This window comes from Typha angustifolia, chromosome 10, assembly GCF_048772165.1.
Source record: "Typha angustifolia cultivar Huaian chromosome 10, ASM4877216v1, whole genome shotgun sequence".
In the NCBI taxonomy this organism is placed as follows: domain Eukaryota; kingdom Viridiplantae; phylum Streptophyta; class Magnoliopsida; order Poales; family Typhaceae; genus Typha; species Typha angustifolia.
In genome coordinates this window covers 7,570,197-7,587,284 of record NC_133248.1, presented here as the reverse complement: position 1 = coordinate 7,587,284, position 17,088 = coordinate 7,570,197, and the positions used below count along the sequence as shown (strand labels likewise).

The window sequence follows — 17,088 nt, the reverse complement described above, 5'->3', positions numbered from 1 at the left end:
AGTAATATTTTTTTAAGAGTAAAATGATAATTAGACTTTGTTGGTAAATATAAAATAAGCTAAGCCCACAAACACTTTAGATGTGGCATCATCTTATCCATCGATAGTGATGACCGTGAAATATAAGAAGAAACTATCAACGAATATTATATCACGTCGATCTTGTTTGTAGAATATTTATAAAGTATTTATAGGTATAACATTACTCATATAAAATATTTTGATGGATAAGGAGAGGAGAGGAGAATGGATTTAAGTAGGTTGCTCTTAAACCCATTTTACCTTAATCTAATATTTGGTTACTATACTAATTTAATGTTCATTTAACTAGTGTAAGAAAATTCTTATTCTCAATCCTGATACCACCTATATTAATCAAATAGAAATAGAAGAGAGAAAAATATATTTGCGATCAAATTCTAAAGTATCTCCTTAGACTTTTATTTGTGGTACTTAATTCTTTTACGATTCTAATCTATATGAAACCTTTAATTTTTCAGTTTAAACTAACGGTAAGATAAAATTAAATTTTACCTAAATATTATCTATAAAATACTTATAATACCCAAATATAAAAGTAAAAAAGATTAAGAGTAAATAAGCATTGAACAAACCAATAAGAATAAATTCAAATAATTAAAATGGCTTACGATGAATGAATGGATGAGTGTTTCTTAATTCAAAAACCAACTAGGATCAGTTTAATTTGGATATCATTGAGCTATCACTTCTTTTAAAAGATAAATAAAAATAAGCATAATACTCAAAATAATTAATTTTTAATTAGTTGCTGTGAAAAAAAGTATTTTAGTTTTTATATTAAAATTAAAGTTTATATTTTTCCCGGATGGAATGGAGGGTTGGATCTAAAACCGACGAGCAATGATATATCCAAAAAAGATAGGGTGTAATTCATAAATTTCCCCAAGAGAAGAAGACCTTATCCTCTCTTCGTTCGTTCCCCCCTCACCTTCTCCTTCGTGTTGGTTATCTCATGGAGTGCTTGCAACTCCAACCGATGCTCCCAAAATCCCTGAACCTTCGCCCCGCTCCCTTATCCTACTCCACTAGGCTCAGGACTTGCCGCATCTCGTCCATAACCAAGTGCCCGTTCTCCTCTTTCCTTTCTTCACGGAATCCTCCGGACCCATCTCGTCTTCCTCTTCCTTGTGAGTGCGCTTTTATTATCTTAAGCTTTGGGCCTGTGATTGCTTAATCTGTTCGAAAAATTAGTCTTTTCTTTTATTACTTGGAAATAGTTGACACGAATGATTCATCTGTGAAGTGCCTGAAAAATTATCATTTTGCAGTGTTTGATTTTATGGATTGTAGTTGAAGTATGTTTTTGGAGTTAAAATTTTCGCATCAGGGGTCAATGATATAACATGTTACTGTTTTGGTGACTTGGTTAAGCCTCAAATTTGGCAGGTAAATGTAGAAATAGATGCATGCATATTTTCGGTGAGCAATTACTGTTGAATGAGTATTGGAATTGGATGGAAGCTTAATACGACATTCTAGCTGCTTTGGTTATTTGCTCATTATTCCACTTGGATAAATTCTAGATATAATGGACGATAGTTTGATACAAACAGAAAATTGGGTGCATGGTTCTGTTTATATGTGCTTTAGTGTAGATATTGTGAATTTGTTTCTAGTAATAGAATCTAAGTAAAAAGAGAGTGATCTTATGCCCCCCACCCCCCTGGCAGCTTTTATTTTGTATCTTTATTGATGATACTTTTGTTCCTGGATGTAATTAGTTTGGAAATTCAGTTATCATGCCTTAGTTCCAGTGGATCATTGGTCAAATTCCATCAGTTTGTTATCTGTGTTATGTCTCATTTTATTCTTCTTTTGAAACAATCCAGCTCAATTTGCAACTCCTGGAAGCCAGTCAAGCGTAAAGACTAATTCTGAGACAGCTGAATGGGCCATGCAAGGTGTGTTACCTTTTGGAATTTTACATACAAATGATTACTGTAAAGTGCTTCTCAAATCCAGGATCATTTTGGTAGTGCATCAGTAATTCCATCATTGGAACAGTTCAACTTATGGTGAACGAATCTCTCTATCCATAGAACATGATCATCTCAACACAAATAGCCATTTCCCAGCTAAGTCTTATGCTATTAGAGAGACCAAGCTAGTGTATCTCTTTCCCAGGGTGTCAAATGAAGTATGACATGGTTATAGATCAAGAATCTTGTCTTTTCTCTCAGAGTGTCTAACACATCATAGTAAATATATTTATTTACTTTTATGTAATGACATGGATGAGCTTCATTGTTGTGGTTAGGCATGCATCGTATCATACATGCATGTGGGAATGGATTGCCATGTCGATCTGCAATGTATTGTGTTAATGAATTATTGGCATCAATACAAGGAGGGGAGTGTCTTGATACATTCTTATGCCCACATTTGCCAACTTGTGCCATGCTAAGTATTGATTATTGAGTATCTTACTTCAAATAGACAGAATTTGGGGTCTCTTTTGTCACCCTTGATACTTTTTTTTATCTTTTCGGTCCTTAATCTATATAAATTACACCTGAAACTTTAGAAACCAAAGGTAGATTCCTCAAGTTCTTTGTCTAATTGAAAAAAATCTGAAAAGATTTAGAGGTTGTTTCTAGGGCATATTTGAGACTATTAAAGTGTGCTAGTGGCATACCGGCTTGGCACAACATGTGCCTTTTGTATAAGCGATGACGATCCAAGGTTGGCAGGCCTCTTGCCTTTGGCTTCACAATCTCAGTGGTCTTGTACATTCTATTTAGATTTTTCTGCAAGTGACATGCAACCATGAATAAATTTGGCACATAAAAGTATGGGATAGGCTAGCATGAAATGAGATGAAATGATCATCATCCATGCAGAAGATTTTTATTTGTAAGTGATACTTAGATTAATATGAAGCCTCTAGTCTCCAGTATTAGGCTCATATTTGGGATATAATATAAGCATTGACTGATACTTGTTTCCTTGGCATAATTGAGCAATATGTTTCTGTCATCAATCGTCTTCTGATAGTCTGACAAAATTGTAGATGTACTTGTTTTCTTAATTATTCATATAAAGTGCTTCTCAATTTAGAAATACAATTTAATCTACTAATGTTTCTATTATTATTTCTGGAAACTACTGACAGATTTTTATGCCTTGCGGAAGGACGTTGAAGTTACTGCAGAACGTGTTGAAGAAATTAGGGCATCTGCTGGTTTAGAATGGCTAGAAGCAGATCTGGCTTCACTAGAAAAAAAATCTGCAGATAGTTCTTTATGGGATGATCCTTCTAAAGCACAGGGAATATTTCTTGCTTTGAGTGACATCAAAGAGAAGATCAAGTTACTGACTGACTTTAAATCACAGGTTTCACACTCTACACAATGTTACTTGATTTAAGAAATTTATGTCATGCATGGAAGTTATTTTTACCTTTGACTAATGGAAGATAATAGCTAACTTTGATGATCATAAGCGGATACAAATTGGCAATCATTGTAGTATTTACTTTTCATTTTTAGTCAGCTTAGTCTCTTAGCATTACCATGTACTTGGGTAGTGAACCTTAGCTTTGTGGGTATTCAAGAGAGTATCCTCCAACTTGGGTTAGTTGGGTCGAAATTGAAGGCTTTTTGTTTTTTAAATTACCCATCTTCTAGAGCTTCCAAAACTAATCTAATCTATCCACTACCTTGAGTTGTTACTCTTTCAAGTTTCAATCTTAACCTAACTGAACGGTATCACAGCCTTTTATCAGTTTGCTATCAGGTTGACAAACAAGCATATTAAATTAAGATGTCTATCCAATCATCAGGACTATATATATTTATATATGGAACAACAAATGTTTATAACTCAAGGTAGTTAGAAGCCTGGAGTACTAATCCAATTTGTTAGTAGCCAATAATGAGACATCCAAATTGAGAATCCCTATGTGAGAAGTCATGTAAAATGTGAACATTACCCAAAATGAAAAACATGTGCTTTTGTTCCTTCTTGCATATGAATCACGTTGACTCATTACCTGAAAATATTATTTATTTAGCCTCAGTTAATTGAAGGCATAGTAGACTATATCAAAATGGTATGATGTTATGCCATAAGAAAGTTTAGTTTTGTCTTTAGCTTGTTGAATGGGTTAGAGATCATTGAAATATGATAACATTTTGTTTAAGAATTGTGTATCATTTTAACGGGCTCGAGTCCTTGATTCAGATGTCAGTCCAGTGATTTTGTAGTGAATAGGACCTCCAGTCCTAGGGCTAACACTTCAAGGCAGATGTCATAAAGGTAAAAAGTAAGTGTACTCTTTTTTGTCATATTTGGGTTCAACCCCTAGGCAAATCTAAATTTAAAGAAATTCAAGCTACGATGATTATCAGTTTGGGTTGAGCCCGCCCAACTTGCACCACATTTTCTAGTGTGGTTATTTGTGATTATGGTGAGAATCTCTAGATGATTATTGAGACAGGTAGACTTTGAGAGAAATGAACTGGCAAAGTTTTGAATTTTGTGTTTTACTATATTAAATTTGCAACACATTTCTCAATTACCTTTGCAGTTTCTATGCTAATTATGGAAGTGGCTTTAAGAGTCCAAAAATATCTTACTAATAGTTGAAATGATTGCAAGTCTTGTTGGCTATAAATCATGAATAAAATTGGAAGGATCGTTCTTAGTTGCTTTGTAGGAGGATGAATTTAGTAAATAACATTAATTTGCATTTCTTGCACAGTTGCAGTGAAGAAACAAATAATTTGCGTCTACTGATTTCAGTGGTCATCGATGCAGGTTGAAGAAGCTGAAACAATAGTGAAGCTGACTGAGGAATTGGAATCCATAGATACTGGTCTTCTTGAAGAGGCTTTGAAGATTATTCGGGAGTTAACCAAAGAATTAGATCGTTTTGAGATGTCACAGCTTCTTTCTGGGCCTTACGACAAGGAAGGCGCTGTAATCAACATTTCTGCTGGTGCTGGTGGTACTGATGCACAGGTATGCATCTCATGCATTTTTCATGTTTTTCTCTGATCATGTTTTTAGATAGCTATGTCTATGTTATAAAAGTTTTATTTATGGGTATTGTCAAGTAATTGACCAAGGAACTCTAGTTTATAAACTTTATTGTAGGTAATGCATCTATTTAATCTATGGAAAGTCCATTTCGCACTTTACCTCAGGAAGATTTGTAATGACATTCAAGGATGCATCTTGCTGGTACTGATTCTTGGGTACATTCAAAATATGGTCCCTAAGAGTTCATGAAGGTTACAACTTGTGATTGGCTCCTGTAGTAATGTACCCAAGAATTAGGGAAGTAGAGTTATTGAGGAAAAAGCTTATCGTGATGATCAGGCGACTCAAAAGGACATCTGCTTTTATGATTGTGGTTCATGTAAAAAAATTAATAGAAAGGGGGGATAAATAATGCCACGCAACATAGAATTAAATTAGGTTGTTGATTAGTCCATGATGAGGATTAGATTTTCATTTATTTTTTTACTTTCGGATGTGTTTTTATCTAAATATTAAATTTGATTTTAGAGTATCCAATTTGATTAAAATTCTTAAAATCTAGGAGATTTGATCATTAGTTTATTTTGAGGTAAGTTTGTTAGAATTTGGTTAATTTTTAAGTTAAAAGAGTTCTTGCTAATTATTTATTAGATTTTGAAAGATTCGAATAAGATAACTTCGTTATTTGATGTAATTTCCTCATCTCTATTATCTATATACAGAGGTGCAGGAATTCTGAAAAGAGAAGGAAGAAAAAATATGAAAATTTGAGAAATAATATTTTTGAGGAGAATTCCACATTAATCCCTTTCCCCTTCTCCCTCTTCTCTCTTCCCTCCTCTTTTTTGTGGTGAATTCCACAGTTCTTTTATCCCCCACAATCTAGGTGGGTTTGATCTTTTTTTCTTTACGGCTTGATGGGTTATCTTCTATTTGTTATATCTATCTAGCTATGTTAGTGTGAAAAGAGTACTTAGAGACAGATGAACAGATTCACAGATAGCATCTTTTCTCCTTGGAGTTGAATGGAGGTACCTCATTATCTTTTTCCGTATTGGCATGTTTTTTTCGTCCCTAGGCCACTGCAGTCCATGTGGCTTTCTTGATCCAAAAATTATCGTTATACATTGGGCCAACCATATAATTGAGCAAGCAGTGAACACTTGAGAACGGAAAGGAAAAGAATAATCAATGTGGGAAAATATGATTGCTACAGGGATGGAGGAAATTTATCATGGTTTTAGAATCAAAGGAAAGAAAGGTTGTTTGTGACAGGAGATTAGAAACATAGGAGAAGAAGAAGGGCACATACAGCTAACATTTATACATCTGACAGTTTAAATTTCAATGCCTTTTTCTGGCTCTTATATATAGCCTAAATCCACAAACTTACTAGAATAAGAACCCTAGGACTTCTTGAGTATTAACACTTAATGACTTCAACTCCAAATTTTTCTGAAAGGAAATTTGGAATCTCACAAAGACCTATATGAAGAATCTTTAAAACTTTCCCAAAGTAAATCTTATGACTTCAACAGTTTATTTTTATCCATCAGATGTTTGGAATAGAACATAAACATTTGAAGCCAACTCTCAATGGAAGATGGCAAGTTGTAAGAAAAGTTGGTAGTTTGAGCCATGCCATTCTTTCTTTCGAGTCAGAACTCAGAAAACTAGGTTCGTAGGAATCAATATGTTTGAAATAAAATTAAGACAAGTATCTCCAAATGAATGAGTTTTCTTATTACGAAAATAGAATAAGGTTTGACTGCATCATTTTTGGACAACCAGCGAGTATTAGATGAGGTAAAAATATATGGTTTAGACACGCCCAATGAACCATTAGAACAGTGTGATTGTAGAAGGGTTATACTGTTAAAAAGGATAGTAAATCTCAAAGAATGAATTAGAGGTGATGTTATAAAATATCCTATGAAATGTTGCTTTCATCTTCTTGTATATATAATATCAGCATATCCTATTAAGACTTTGCATTATCTTCAGTGCAGGATTGGGCTGACATGCTACTGCGCATGTATGTAAGATGGGGTGAGAAGCAGCGATACAAGACAAAAGTTGTTGAGAAATCTATGGGAGAGGAAGCTGGAATTAAATCAGCTTCAATTGAACTTGAAGGACGTTTTGCTTATGGGTATCTTTCAGGAGAGAAAGGGACGCACCGTATTGTTCGCCAATCTCCATTCAATGCTAAAGGTCTTCGACAGGTAACTGTATAGATTCCTTATGTTTGAGCATTGTAACAGGAACACATTATTCTATTTCTCTCACATCGTGAGAGATGCTAAAATGTTCTTATGGAACCAATAGCTTTGCAACTTCATATTATCTTTTGATTCTTTTCTTTATTGCTTATTTATTCTCCATATTGAAAGGATAGATTTTCCTTCTCTATGTTGCTACTACATATTAATGTTATTGTTAGTGAAGATGTATATGATAATGTTATTAGTTCTGATTTTCTTCTTTAAGACAGAAGTTACAGAACATTGTCTCTTGTAGGGAGAGTAGCATCCCCATATTTCCCTTCCAATGACGCACAATTTATCACTCATATCATATGCCATTGCTATGAGAAATTCAAACTCCAAACTCCATTTTTTATGCCAAACCTATATTTTGTAGTGTTCATAGTGTGCTTAAATTGGACTAAGCATTCTTTCTGTTGTCAACACTAAATGTTTCCTTTATAATGGGAGAGCTCCCTAAAGGTTTTCATTCTTTTACTTAGTATTCATTTTTGGAGTCAAAATCCAACTCGAATCCATGATAACAAGTTAAATGGCAAAGGAAATTGACCTTGTGTGTTGCAGTACCTGATGTATTTTAGAACTCCTGATTATTTCTTCCATTTTGGTCTTTGTTTTCTCCATCTTGTGCTATGATTCTAATCTAGCACTGGCACTCATTAGTTTGTTCATAAAATTTTCAAGAGGGACTCCATTTACATGTACTGCAGATGATAAAAGAGTTTGTGTCCTTACTTCTGCATACTGATCTTATCAGACAAGCTTTGCTGGTATTGAAGTTATGCCTCTTCTTCCTGAAGAGTCATTGAATGTTGAGATACCTGAAGAAGATCTGGAAATAAGCTTTACAAGAGCAGGAGGGAAAGGAGGCCAGAATGTGAACAAGGTTGAAACAGCTGTTCGCATTGTTCACATTCCAACTGGTGTTGCAGTTCGTTGCACAGGTTAGTGTTAGAACAATCCTATCTTTATTTTTAAGTCTTTGTCTTACATTTGCAATTTGAAATATATTTACTTAAATAATCTATGCTGCTGCATCATACTCATTGGGCATCATACTCATTGGTGAAGCCTTCTTTATGACATATGTGGTTAGAAAGAGCACATTTTGAGAATACAAACTGTTACAACTGGCAAGCTAATCTGGTGTTAACCTTTAGTAGTTGGTGCCCATTTCTTGCCCCAAAAGGAAGTAACAAGCAGAGAACCAACTTACTTTTGAGTCTCCAAACAAGAAATCTTTCTGTTTAAAATTAAGATGTAAGGGTATTTGCTGACAATGGTAGAAAATCATCATTTGGCATAAACTCTGGCAGAATAGTTGAATGCATTGAACTTAATTTCTCACACAAGTAAATAATCTCTGTCCTTACCAAGAAATTTCCATCTTTTGTAGAACCAAGCTTCCTCTTCACTTGCAGCCAGATTCTGTCATATTTCTCTTCTTTTAAATGTCATAGATTGCCTGATCGAAAACAAAATAACTGCATAATAATAGTTTCCAGTTTTCCACTTCTATCGATTTTACCATGGCATTTTTTATTGAGATTTAAGTAGTTTGATTTTGTTGTTACATTATCATATCATGTAATTTAAATTCTTTTTCTTGCTCCCATGCTGCATATCTGAAATCCTTCCATTTTTAAGTTGTAGATAATCTATTTCAGTACCAAAAGTACACCTAATATAAATCTCCTACAGAGTATACTCTAGGCTTTAGTTGATAGTAAGTGGTGGCTATAATCTTCCGTGATGTGTTTAGTTAGCAGAAATCCTTCCATTTTTAGGTTATAGATAGATTCTATTTCAGTACCAAAAGTGCACCTAATGATAAATCTCCTGCAAAGTATATTCTAGGCTTTAGTTGATAGTAAGTGGTGGCTTTAATCTTCCATGATGTGTTCATTTATCAGATATAGCTTGTAGAGTGTTGATGCCTGATCCAAACTAGCACAAGCAAGCATCCTGGTGATTTGTACTGTCATTACTTACTCCAGTATGCTGAATTGTGCCAAAATATTTCTTTATGCACATTTCCAGTTAATACAGACCTAAGACCTATCTGGTACTAGTGTATCAGTCTTACCAACAAATTGATAGTAGGATGCAACACATTGTACATGCAGTAACCTGACATTTGCACTACTGCCTAAGAATCAATATGTTCTAGACCTCCAAGATGAGGGAAGTTGACTTCCTCTTTTTTCTCTCAGTTTCTCCTTATTAACATAATTGCTCCTTAGATATCCGCACCTGATATATCATTAGTTAGTGACTTTAGGAGTAGATTTTAGGAGACTGTTCACTTTCACATATGATAGCATTAATTCATTTTTGAAGGATGTTACACTTTAACATAGGATAGAACATTGCAGTGTAATAAGAGTTACCATGTGAAAGTAACATTTGGTTGCTTTCTTGTTGTTGGATCCAGAGGAGAGGAGTCAACTGTCTAACAAGATAAAGGCGCTTAGCCGTTTGAAAGCAAAACTGTTGGTCATAGCAGAGGAGCAACGCGCATCAGAAATTAAGCAGATCCGGGGGGATGCAGTGAAAGCTGAGTGGGGTCAGCAGATACGCAACTATGTCTTCCACCCATACAAGCTTGTTAAGGATGTGCGGACGGGTCATGAAACATCCGATATCATTTCTGTGATGGACGGCGATTTGGACCCATTTATCAAGGCTTACCTCAAGTACAAATTTACTTCCAATACAAATGAAGGGAGAATTCAATCATAGGCCGCAAATCTGTCTCCCATCAAATTGGCAGCCCATTTATGTAAGTCTTACCCTTCAATATGTATATCATAACCTTCAAATTTTGCTTCAAAACAGTTGATTTTGCTATATTAGCTGTTATGTTACAATTCTACATCATATAATGATAAAATGATTGCAATAAATGGAGGGGTTCTCCTTGTTCTATTTCTGCCTCTCTTTTCAAAATCATGGCATCTGAGTCTGGAAATCAATTTTGGGAAAAAAATGAGTTAAATAGTTTTTGCGGATCGACAGACTTCCCTATTGCCTGCCTGATTGCCTGCCTGAAATGGAAATAAACTTCAATCTGAATTGAGGTTCTGATTGATGATGTGGGATAACTTTACCTTTAGTGATTGGAAGTTGTTTGTGATAGTAGTGGTTTGGAATATCAAGTGCTATGGGCTTTTGATCAATTGGAGCACTTAAGCTAACTGGGCTGGATAATATGGGACTAATTTTTTCCCAGTAATAAATTATAAATTGGTTATCATATCCTATCAGCAACTCGCACGCTTGCCACGTCACTATTTATTTACATAAGCTTGTCACTATATATTTGCACAACCTCATGTGCTTCCTATAAGATACTCTCCATTGCCGCAATGAGAATCAATTGCCATTTGAATACCACCTCAGTGGTACTTTACTCTTACTATTTATTATCAGATGGCTGGAATTTTTATCAAGACCCGAATTCAACCACGAAGCTTTAACAGTAATACTATTCATCAACCAACTCTATGAGAGTGCTTTCTCTATATCTAAGGAAGTCATAGAATCAACTCCAACTCTAAATAATTATTGTGGAGAAAATTATTTAATGGTTGGTGATGACTTGACTCGGTTGATAGTTCGGTGGTGCAGTTGGCTTGAAAGAGCAACTCGGTAGCACGATAGCTTGAAATAATATCTCAATAGCATTTAGTTAGGAGCAATAGTTTGGCGATACACACGACTTAAAGTCTAAACTAGACGACTTAGTATATTGCATAAAGTTTGATGAGGCTTTTAATGCCTTTGTATCCATGGAGGGTTGGTTTTTTGTCCAACGCATATCTAGCCTTTGGGCTCTTGAATAATAAAAAAAATAATAACTATCCAAATTTATAATACAAAGGATCCCCATATAATTAATAACAATATAAGTAATAACTTCGAAGTAAAAAACTCTTAAGGAAATATGGATATTCAAGTTATACAGCTAATATCTTCCGAATAAAACTAAGAGAACATTTACTTTTAAAATGAAAATAGAAAAAACTAATATTACTTAAGATATAAAACCAAATCTTAAGTGGAGGTAAAATCCCGAGGCGCCACGCTTATTCGCGACACTAATCAACATCTGAAATGTTATGGTAGATTTTATGAACTAACTACTTTAGCTTAGTGAGCGAATTCACTATCTATGAAATCTATAATCTATAAATATATTTAAAAGCCAAAGCTCAAACAAATAATAATAATTACTAGCATGCTTATAACATGATTAATAAAAATCAAAGCTTAAACAAATAATAATAATAATAATAATTAGTAGCATGCTCACTATGTAATAATCGTATTATATTTTCCCCTGTAGGGTCACTAAGAAATATCACTATGTGAGAGACACTTATCAATGTCACCTTGGAAAGAATTTTGATCTAACTTAAAATTGTTTCATAACTTCGTTAGTCATCTGAATGGATCACCGTATGATCAAGAATAGGTGTGTTCTTTAGACCTTAAGTTAGACTTAAATTATGATAGGAAGATGCACAAAGAATATATATAGCTTTGGACTGTTCTCAAAGTCTTACCTACTCATATTTAATATTCTGCTAGCTATTCATGATCGACATATTTATTATTTACACTATAAATAGCAATGCACAAATAATAATATTGCATGATGATAACATGATGATACATGAAATATTAGACGAATAAAATATGTGAGTGAATATATTCATCTAAACTCTAAAATCCAAATTTCTAATAGTAAACAAATTTAACATAAAATTTTTAAAATTAAAATATTTTAATCTAGTCAAAGTGAAGTCAAATAGTTAGGTTATGTTGTTGGCTCACAGTCCACACAACTAAGCAATTCAGGTTAGATGCATCCTAATTCCAACCAACTAGCTCACACAAACCCAATTTGGGTTTGAATGGAGTCACACCATTCACTTCTCCTTGGAAGGAAGGTGGCAAAGAGGTAAAATCAAGTGCAGCCAGCAACTCTGCCTCGGATGGTCCAAACCAGCTATGCCAAACCACTCCTCACTATCAAGACAACCCATACGAGATGGTGAGAGGTCGGCCAAGGTGATTGATGGCGATTGAGCACTACTTTGTTGTTGGCTATTATAGAGATTACTCTTTGAACAATCTGACCAGGAGGACTCCAATTAAGAATATTAATTCACCCGTTATGAGTAGTGCAACTTATTCAAAAGGTCGTACACAGCCAAGATCGATGATGGCAGTCCCTATGAGAGGCTACATGGCGTAGCCTCCCTTGAGGGCTTCTAAAATTCACAAAGAGCATAAATGGCACATGGCCAGTAATAAACTGATTCGATGAAGCACAAGATATAAAATAATAATAACATGTTATTAGCGTAATAAAGATAAAATTAACTTCGAGGGTCGTAAGAGGCCTAACTAGTTATTTGCATGGTAATATTGGTTTCCTTTGGCAGCACTCCGATAATGAGATCAATGAGATGAAGAGGACACTAAAATTTTATAGGGTAAGATAGCAAATTGGCCGAGGATATCATGATTTCCCTTTCCCCTAGCATAACTATTATAAGGGGCCAATCTTTATCTTTTATTAAGATATTACTGTTTTTGTACTAGTTTTGGAGCCTAAGAGAAGCCATCTTCTAATGTATACATATATAGAGGATGAAAAAAAAATCCTTAGACACATGTATGTATCTAAACACTAAGCAATGATATCGATCGTTCGCTTAAGTAAAAGTCCGAAAAAATATTAAGAACGAAAGCAGAGATGAATGCCAAGATTTTAACGTGGAAAAACCCAAAACGGGAAAAAAAAACCACAGATCCAAACTCGGATCAAAACCAATTACTATGATAGTAGCAGTTACAAGACTGACTCACAAAACAATCTATCGATCCAAATGACTTTGTTTCTCTCAGTCTTGATCGCTAGAACCCACGATTCACTGCTTCTCGTGATTGAAGTCCAATCTCAGTAGCCCTCGAGATTGATCTTTCGTCTAGATAGCCCTTAAGACGAAAGATTCAGATTTGTAGATGAGAAGAACCTTGTTCGTTGAAGAACCGATGTAGCCTCTAGAAGTCTATTTCAATAATGCTTCTTCCACTACCCTAGAGATAGGGCATCACAATCCTTATATATGATCTCCAAGATAGAGCCAAATTCAAGTCTTATCCGTACTCATGAAAATCCAATAAATTGCAAACTTCATAAGTGCGTTCGAATGCGGCCCGGGTGCGTTCGAACGGCCTGACTTAATCTCAGGTGCGTTCGAACGGGCCCAAGTGCGTTCGAACGCGACAGCTCGAATTCTTCAAGTTGCGTTCGAACGCGTTTGTGAACGCTGCTCTCGGTCTGTGTGAACGCAGTACCCGCGTTCGAACGCGTTTGTGAACGCGGCTCTCTGTCTGTGTAAACACAGATTCCGCGTTCGAACGTGTTTGTGAACGCACTGCGTTCGAACGCGGTGTGAACTCAACAGATTTTCTTCACTAATCTTGCAATTCTTCAAACCAGAGATATTCTAAACTTGTGTAAAACTCATATACATGAAAAAATACACTTAGAATATTTTGTACACAATTGCCAACAAATAAAAACCTAACAGAGGAGATCTCCATCTTTTGGTCTTTTGATGCCTAATCATCTTATCTAATAGGATTAGAATGGTTTTGTCATTAATAAAATTAGTTATAAATGAAGCAAACTCCTGTGGATAAAAATCCAACCCTACAACTCTAGAAGGTTTAGTCAATTGAATGTTCGACATGAACCTAATCAATATAAGATGCTATTTTTTATTTATTTTTAGAATCAAGTTAAGATGTTGTTTTGAGTAATTGAATGGGTCCATTCTAGTAAACTTAACAAACAATATTTTAGTTTTTCCAAATAAGCATTTCCCTTTACCTACCTTGTAAATGACATTTTAAATATTGGATAATGGATGAAAGATACACAGAGTTTGTGCGCAAATACACAAAATATGGAGTTATTTTTCCTAAACTAAGGTTACCTTAGAAATTTAAGAACCTATATGGGGCCACACCCAAACTTAACATATGAATATGATTTTTTTTCCCAAGTAGTATACTATAATCACCAGAAAATAACTGCCTTAAAAAGAAAAAAAAATGTAAATTTATTCAATGCTTTTGCCATATTTTTATAATCTCAACTCTGATTTCTTAAAAATAACATATTATGCTAATAAATGATGTATTCCATTTTTAAAAGTCATAATCCGCTTCTATAAAAAAAAATGTACATCTATTCAGTATTTTGATTATATTTTTGCTATCTAAATTCTAATCAATATTATTTTAGATGTTATAGAAAGTTTATCTAATTCTCTATAGTTTTTATCTTTGGAAGCTTTAAATTCAACGTTATAAGGAGTTAATAATTTGTTGGAAGATGACTCCTACAAATTTTATAAGTTTGAGTTTGAGTTTAGGTAAATATTTGAGCACCAAATGAAACAAAAATATAGGATTAGTAAGCATAAGCCCATATGAGCTTGAAGATGATAAAAATAAATGTATTTAGATCAAATGTTGGTAAGACAAGACAGAGAAAAGAAGAAGAAGAAGAAGAAGAGTAGAGTATTGAGAGTATTCAATTCATAATTTAAAAGGTCCTTTTTCATATGGATGCTGATTTGGCTCTTTGGACTCATCCTCAAATCCAAAAGTGCAATAAATAAATAAAAACAATGCAAAGTTCCCACATAATATTATTCTATTCCTCTTTTCATTCTTGAGACCTCATGAAGAGCTACTTCCACTTGGATTCTACCTTTTGCCCTAAGCTCCATACAAATAGGACAAAGATCATCACACTGTCAATCTGTCATAGTGGATGAACTGGATTTGAATAGTTTATTCCTGGAATAAATCCTCAACTAATTTCCAACTCAATTGTCCTCTGACCCATTACTGCCAAAACCAATGTGGCTTCTTGTCACTCTCCACTGCTTCAACTGTAAGAATCCCCCTTTTTTTAATCAAGGCAACAACCCAAAGTCCAGGGGAGGGGGGTTGGGGGATTACTAGTTTTCTATTCTTAATTTTATCTTTCTGTGTGTCAGAAAATACCAAGGTTGGTGAGCATCCAAATCTTTCTTTCTTATATCCCTTTGTCCATTTTGGCCAATAGGTTAGAAGGATAGATTGATTGCTGCATCCTAATGCATCCAATGGCATTAGGGCAGAAGCAAATTGCTTACCCAAATGAGTATTGCAACAAGTTGGAAATTTAATTAGGGCACATTGGGGTTGTTGGGTAGGCCCAAATCTTTAAATTTATTATCATTCGCACTTTACTATAATAATTAAAAATATTCTAACATTAATTTTATAGATGTAAAATAATCTTATTACCGTCTTTCATTCATTTTTCTGTATGTCAAGCTTGTAAAATTCAATTGATACTAACGGAGTTATCCGCCTGCCTACCGGCAATAATATTTAAAAATAAAAATTATAAAGCATCAAAGCATTACTCTTTCTCATACATTTGATCAATTAAGATTGTAATAATAGTTTTGCTATTAAATGGCATTTGGGGGATGATTATAAAGCCAACCACTGTTCTACATTGAAGGCATTTATGCACATAGCATGTGGCTTGTTGCAAGACAAGGATATTTTGCAAGGTAGTTGTTGGAATCTCAATTTATATTTGTTGCCCTTTCCATTTGATATTTGTCAAATGAAAGCTATTTAATTGATGAGTTTGATATCTCTAATCCTCCACTTAAGAGTGATGCCACTAACTTAAATCATTTTTATTTAAGAGCATCATTGTAAGGGAGCTTATCTACTTTGGGCTTATCTAGTCTTAACAAAGAAATGTAGGGGTATTTTTAGTCATTAAAAGGTTATTTTGTCAATAGTATTCTTTGCTCTTTAAATATCATTTTCCTTATTATATTAGATCTTGTGTAAAGGTAACAACCATAATGATTAGGGATCCCTATCAATTGGTCTAAGGAGTTATGGATAAAAATAAATTAAAATAAAAGAGTATATGCTTAAAAATTTGTAAAATATATACGTGAAATCTATAAAATAATTAAAAATTCCTTGCATAATTAAAGTAAAAAAAAAAGACTAATAAGCTTTATATATATATATATATATATAATTTTTATTTTATTAAATTAATACGAGCAAAAGTTAAGCGGGTTTGAGTCGGATGGATTCCATTTATTATATTTATAGCCCTGACAAAACCCTAGCTCATTAAAAAAAAATCTTTTTCCTTGGTTGATGTAAGGCTGTTTATACCTAGGTAACAAAACTCCCATTCTAGTATTATTATTATTATGATAGGATTATTATTAATTATTAGTATTAATTTTTGGAACTTCCAATTTGATTCCAAACCCTAGACAAGCTTTCTTCCCCCAATGGCCAATGGCAATGGCAATGGCAGCATCCACATGCAGTCCACCATTCCCGCATCCCAACTCAGTGGATATTTCTCCTTTACTTAACTCCGAGGAGGTCCCTTTACCTTCCGGTGGACACAGCCCCAAATCCACCGCCCAATGTTTACAAACAACACTACCCCCCACAAAAGTGCACGCTTCTCTATATAACCTATTACACGTACGTGCGGTAACCTCACCGCCTCTAATGTGACCATGTGGCCGCCGACATCCCCATCACATGCACATTAAACTAAACATAAATTAATAACACTATAAATTATATTAGGAATAATTATATTTAATCCCTAAATTATCACCATTATCCATATAAACCCAATTTTTTTAAGATCTAGAGAATA

General features: G+C 34.2%; 1 protein-coding gene across 1 annotated transcript; it reads left to right on the top strand.

The window, feature by feature from the left end:
• The first annotated feature begins 949 nt into the window (after positions 1-949).
• Positions 950-10,220, top strand: LOC140769075 (peptide chain release factor PrfB1, chloroplastic). Its single transcript, XM_073109625.1, has 7 exons — positions 950-1,169; positions 1,872-1,943; positions 3,155-3,375; positions 4,801-5,004; positions 7,035-7,250; positions 8,050-8,236; positions 9,727-10,220. Exons 1-7 carry the CDS (start codon positions 995-997, stop codon positions 10,032-10,034), a joined length of 1,383 nt encoding a protein of 460 aa, XP_072965726.1. The 5' UTR covers positions 950-994; the 3' UTR covers positions 10,035-10,220.
• The last annotated feature ends 6,868 nt before the right edge of the window (positions 10,221-17,088 follow it).

What these genes read in the sequence shown, in the direction of transcription:
- LOC140769075 (XM_073109625.1), top strand. Translation starts at nt 995, where the DNA reads ATGGAGTGCTTGCAACTCCAACCGATGCTCCCAAAATCCCTGAACCTT. An exon ending in ATGCTAAAGGTCTTCGACAG is followed by an intron (nt 7,251 to 8,049) that starts GTAACTGTATAG and finishes TGATCTTATCAG; the next exon opens with ACAAGCTTTGCTGGTATTGA. An exon ending in TGTTGCAGTTCGTTGCACAG is followed by an intron (nt 8,237 to 9,726) that starts GTTAGTGTTAGA and finishes TGTTGGATCCAG; the next exon opens with AGGAGAGGAGTCAACTGTCT.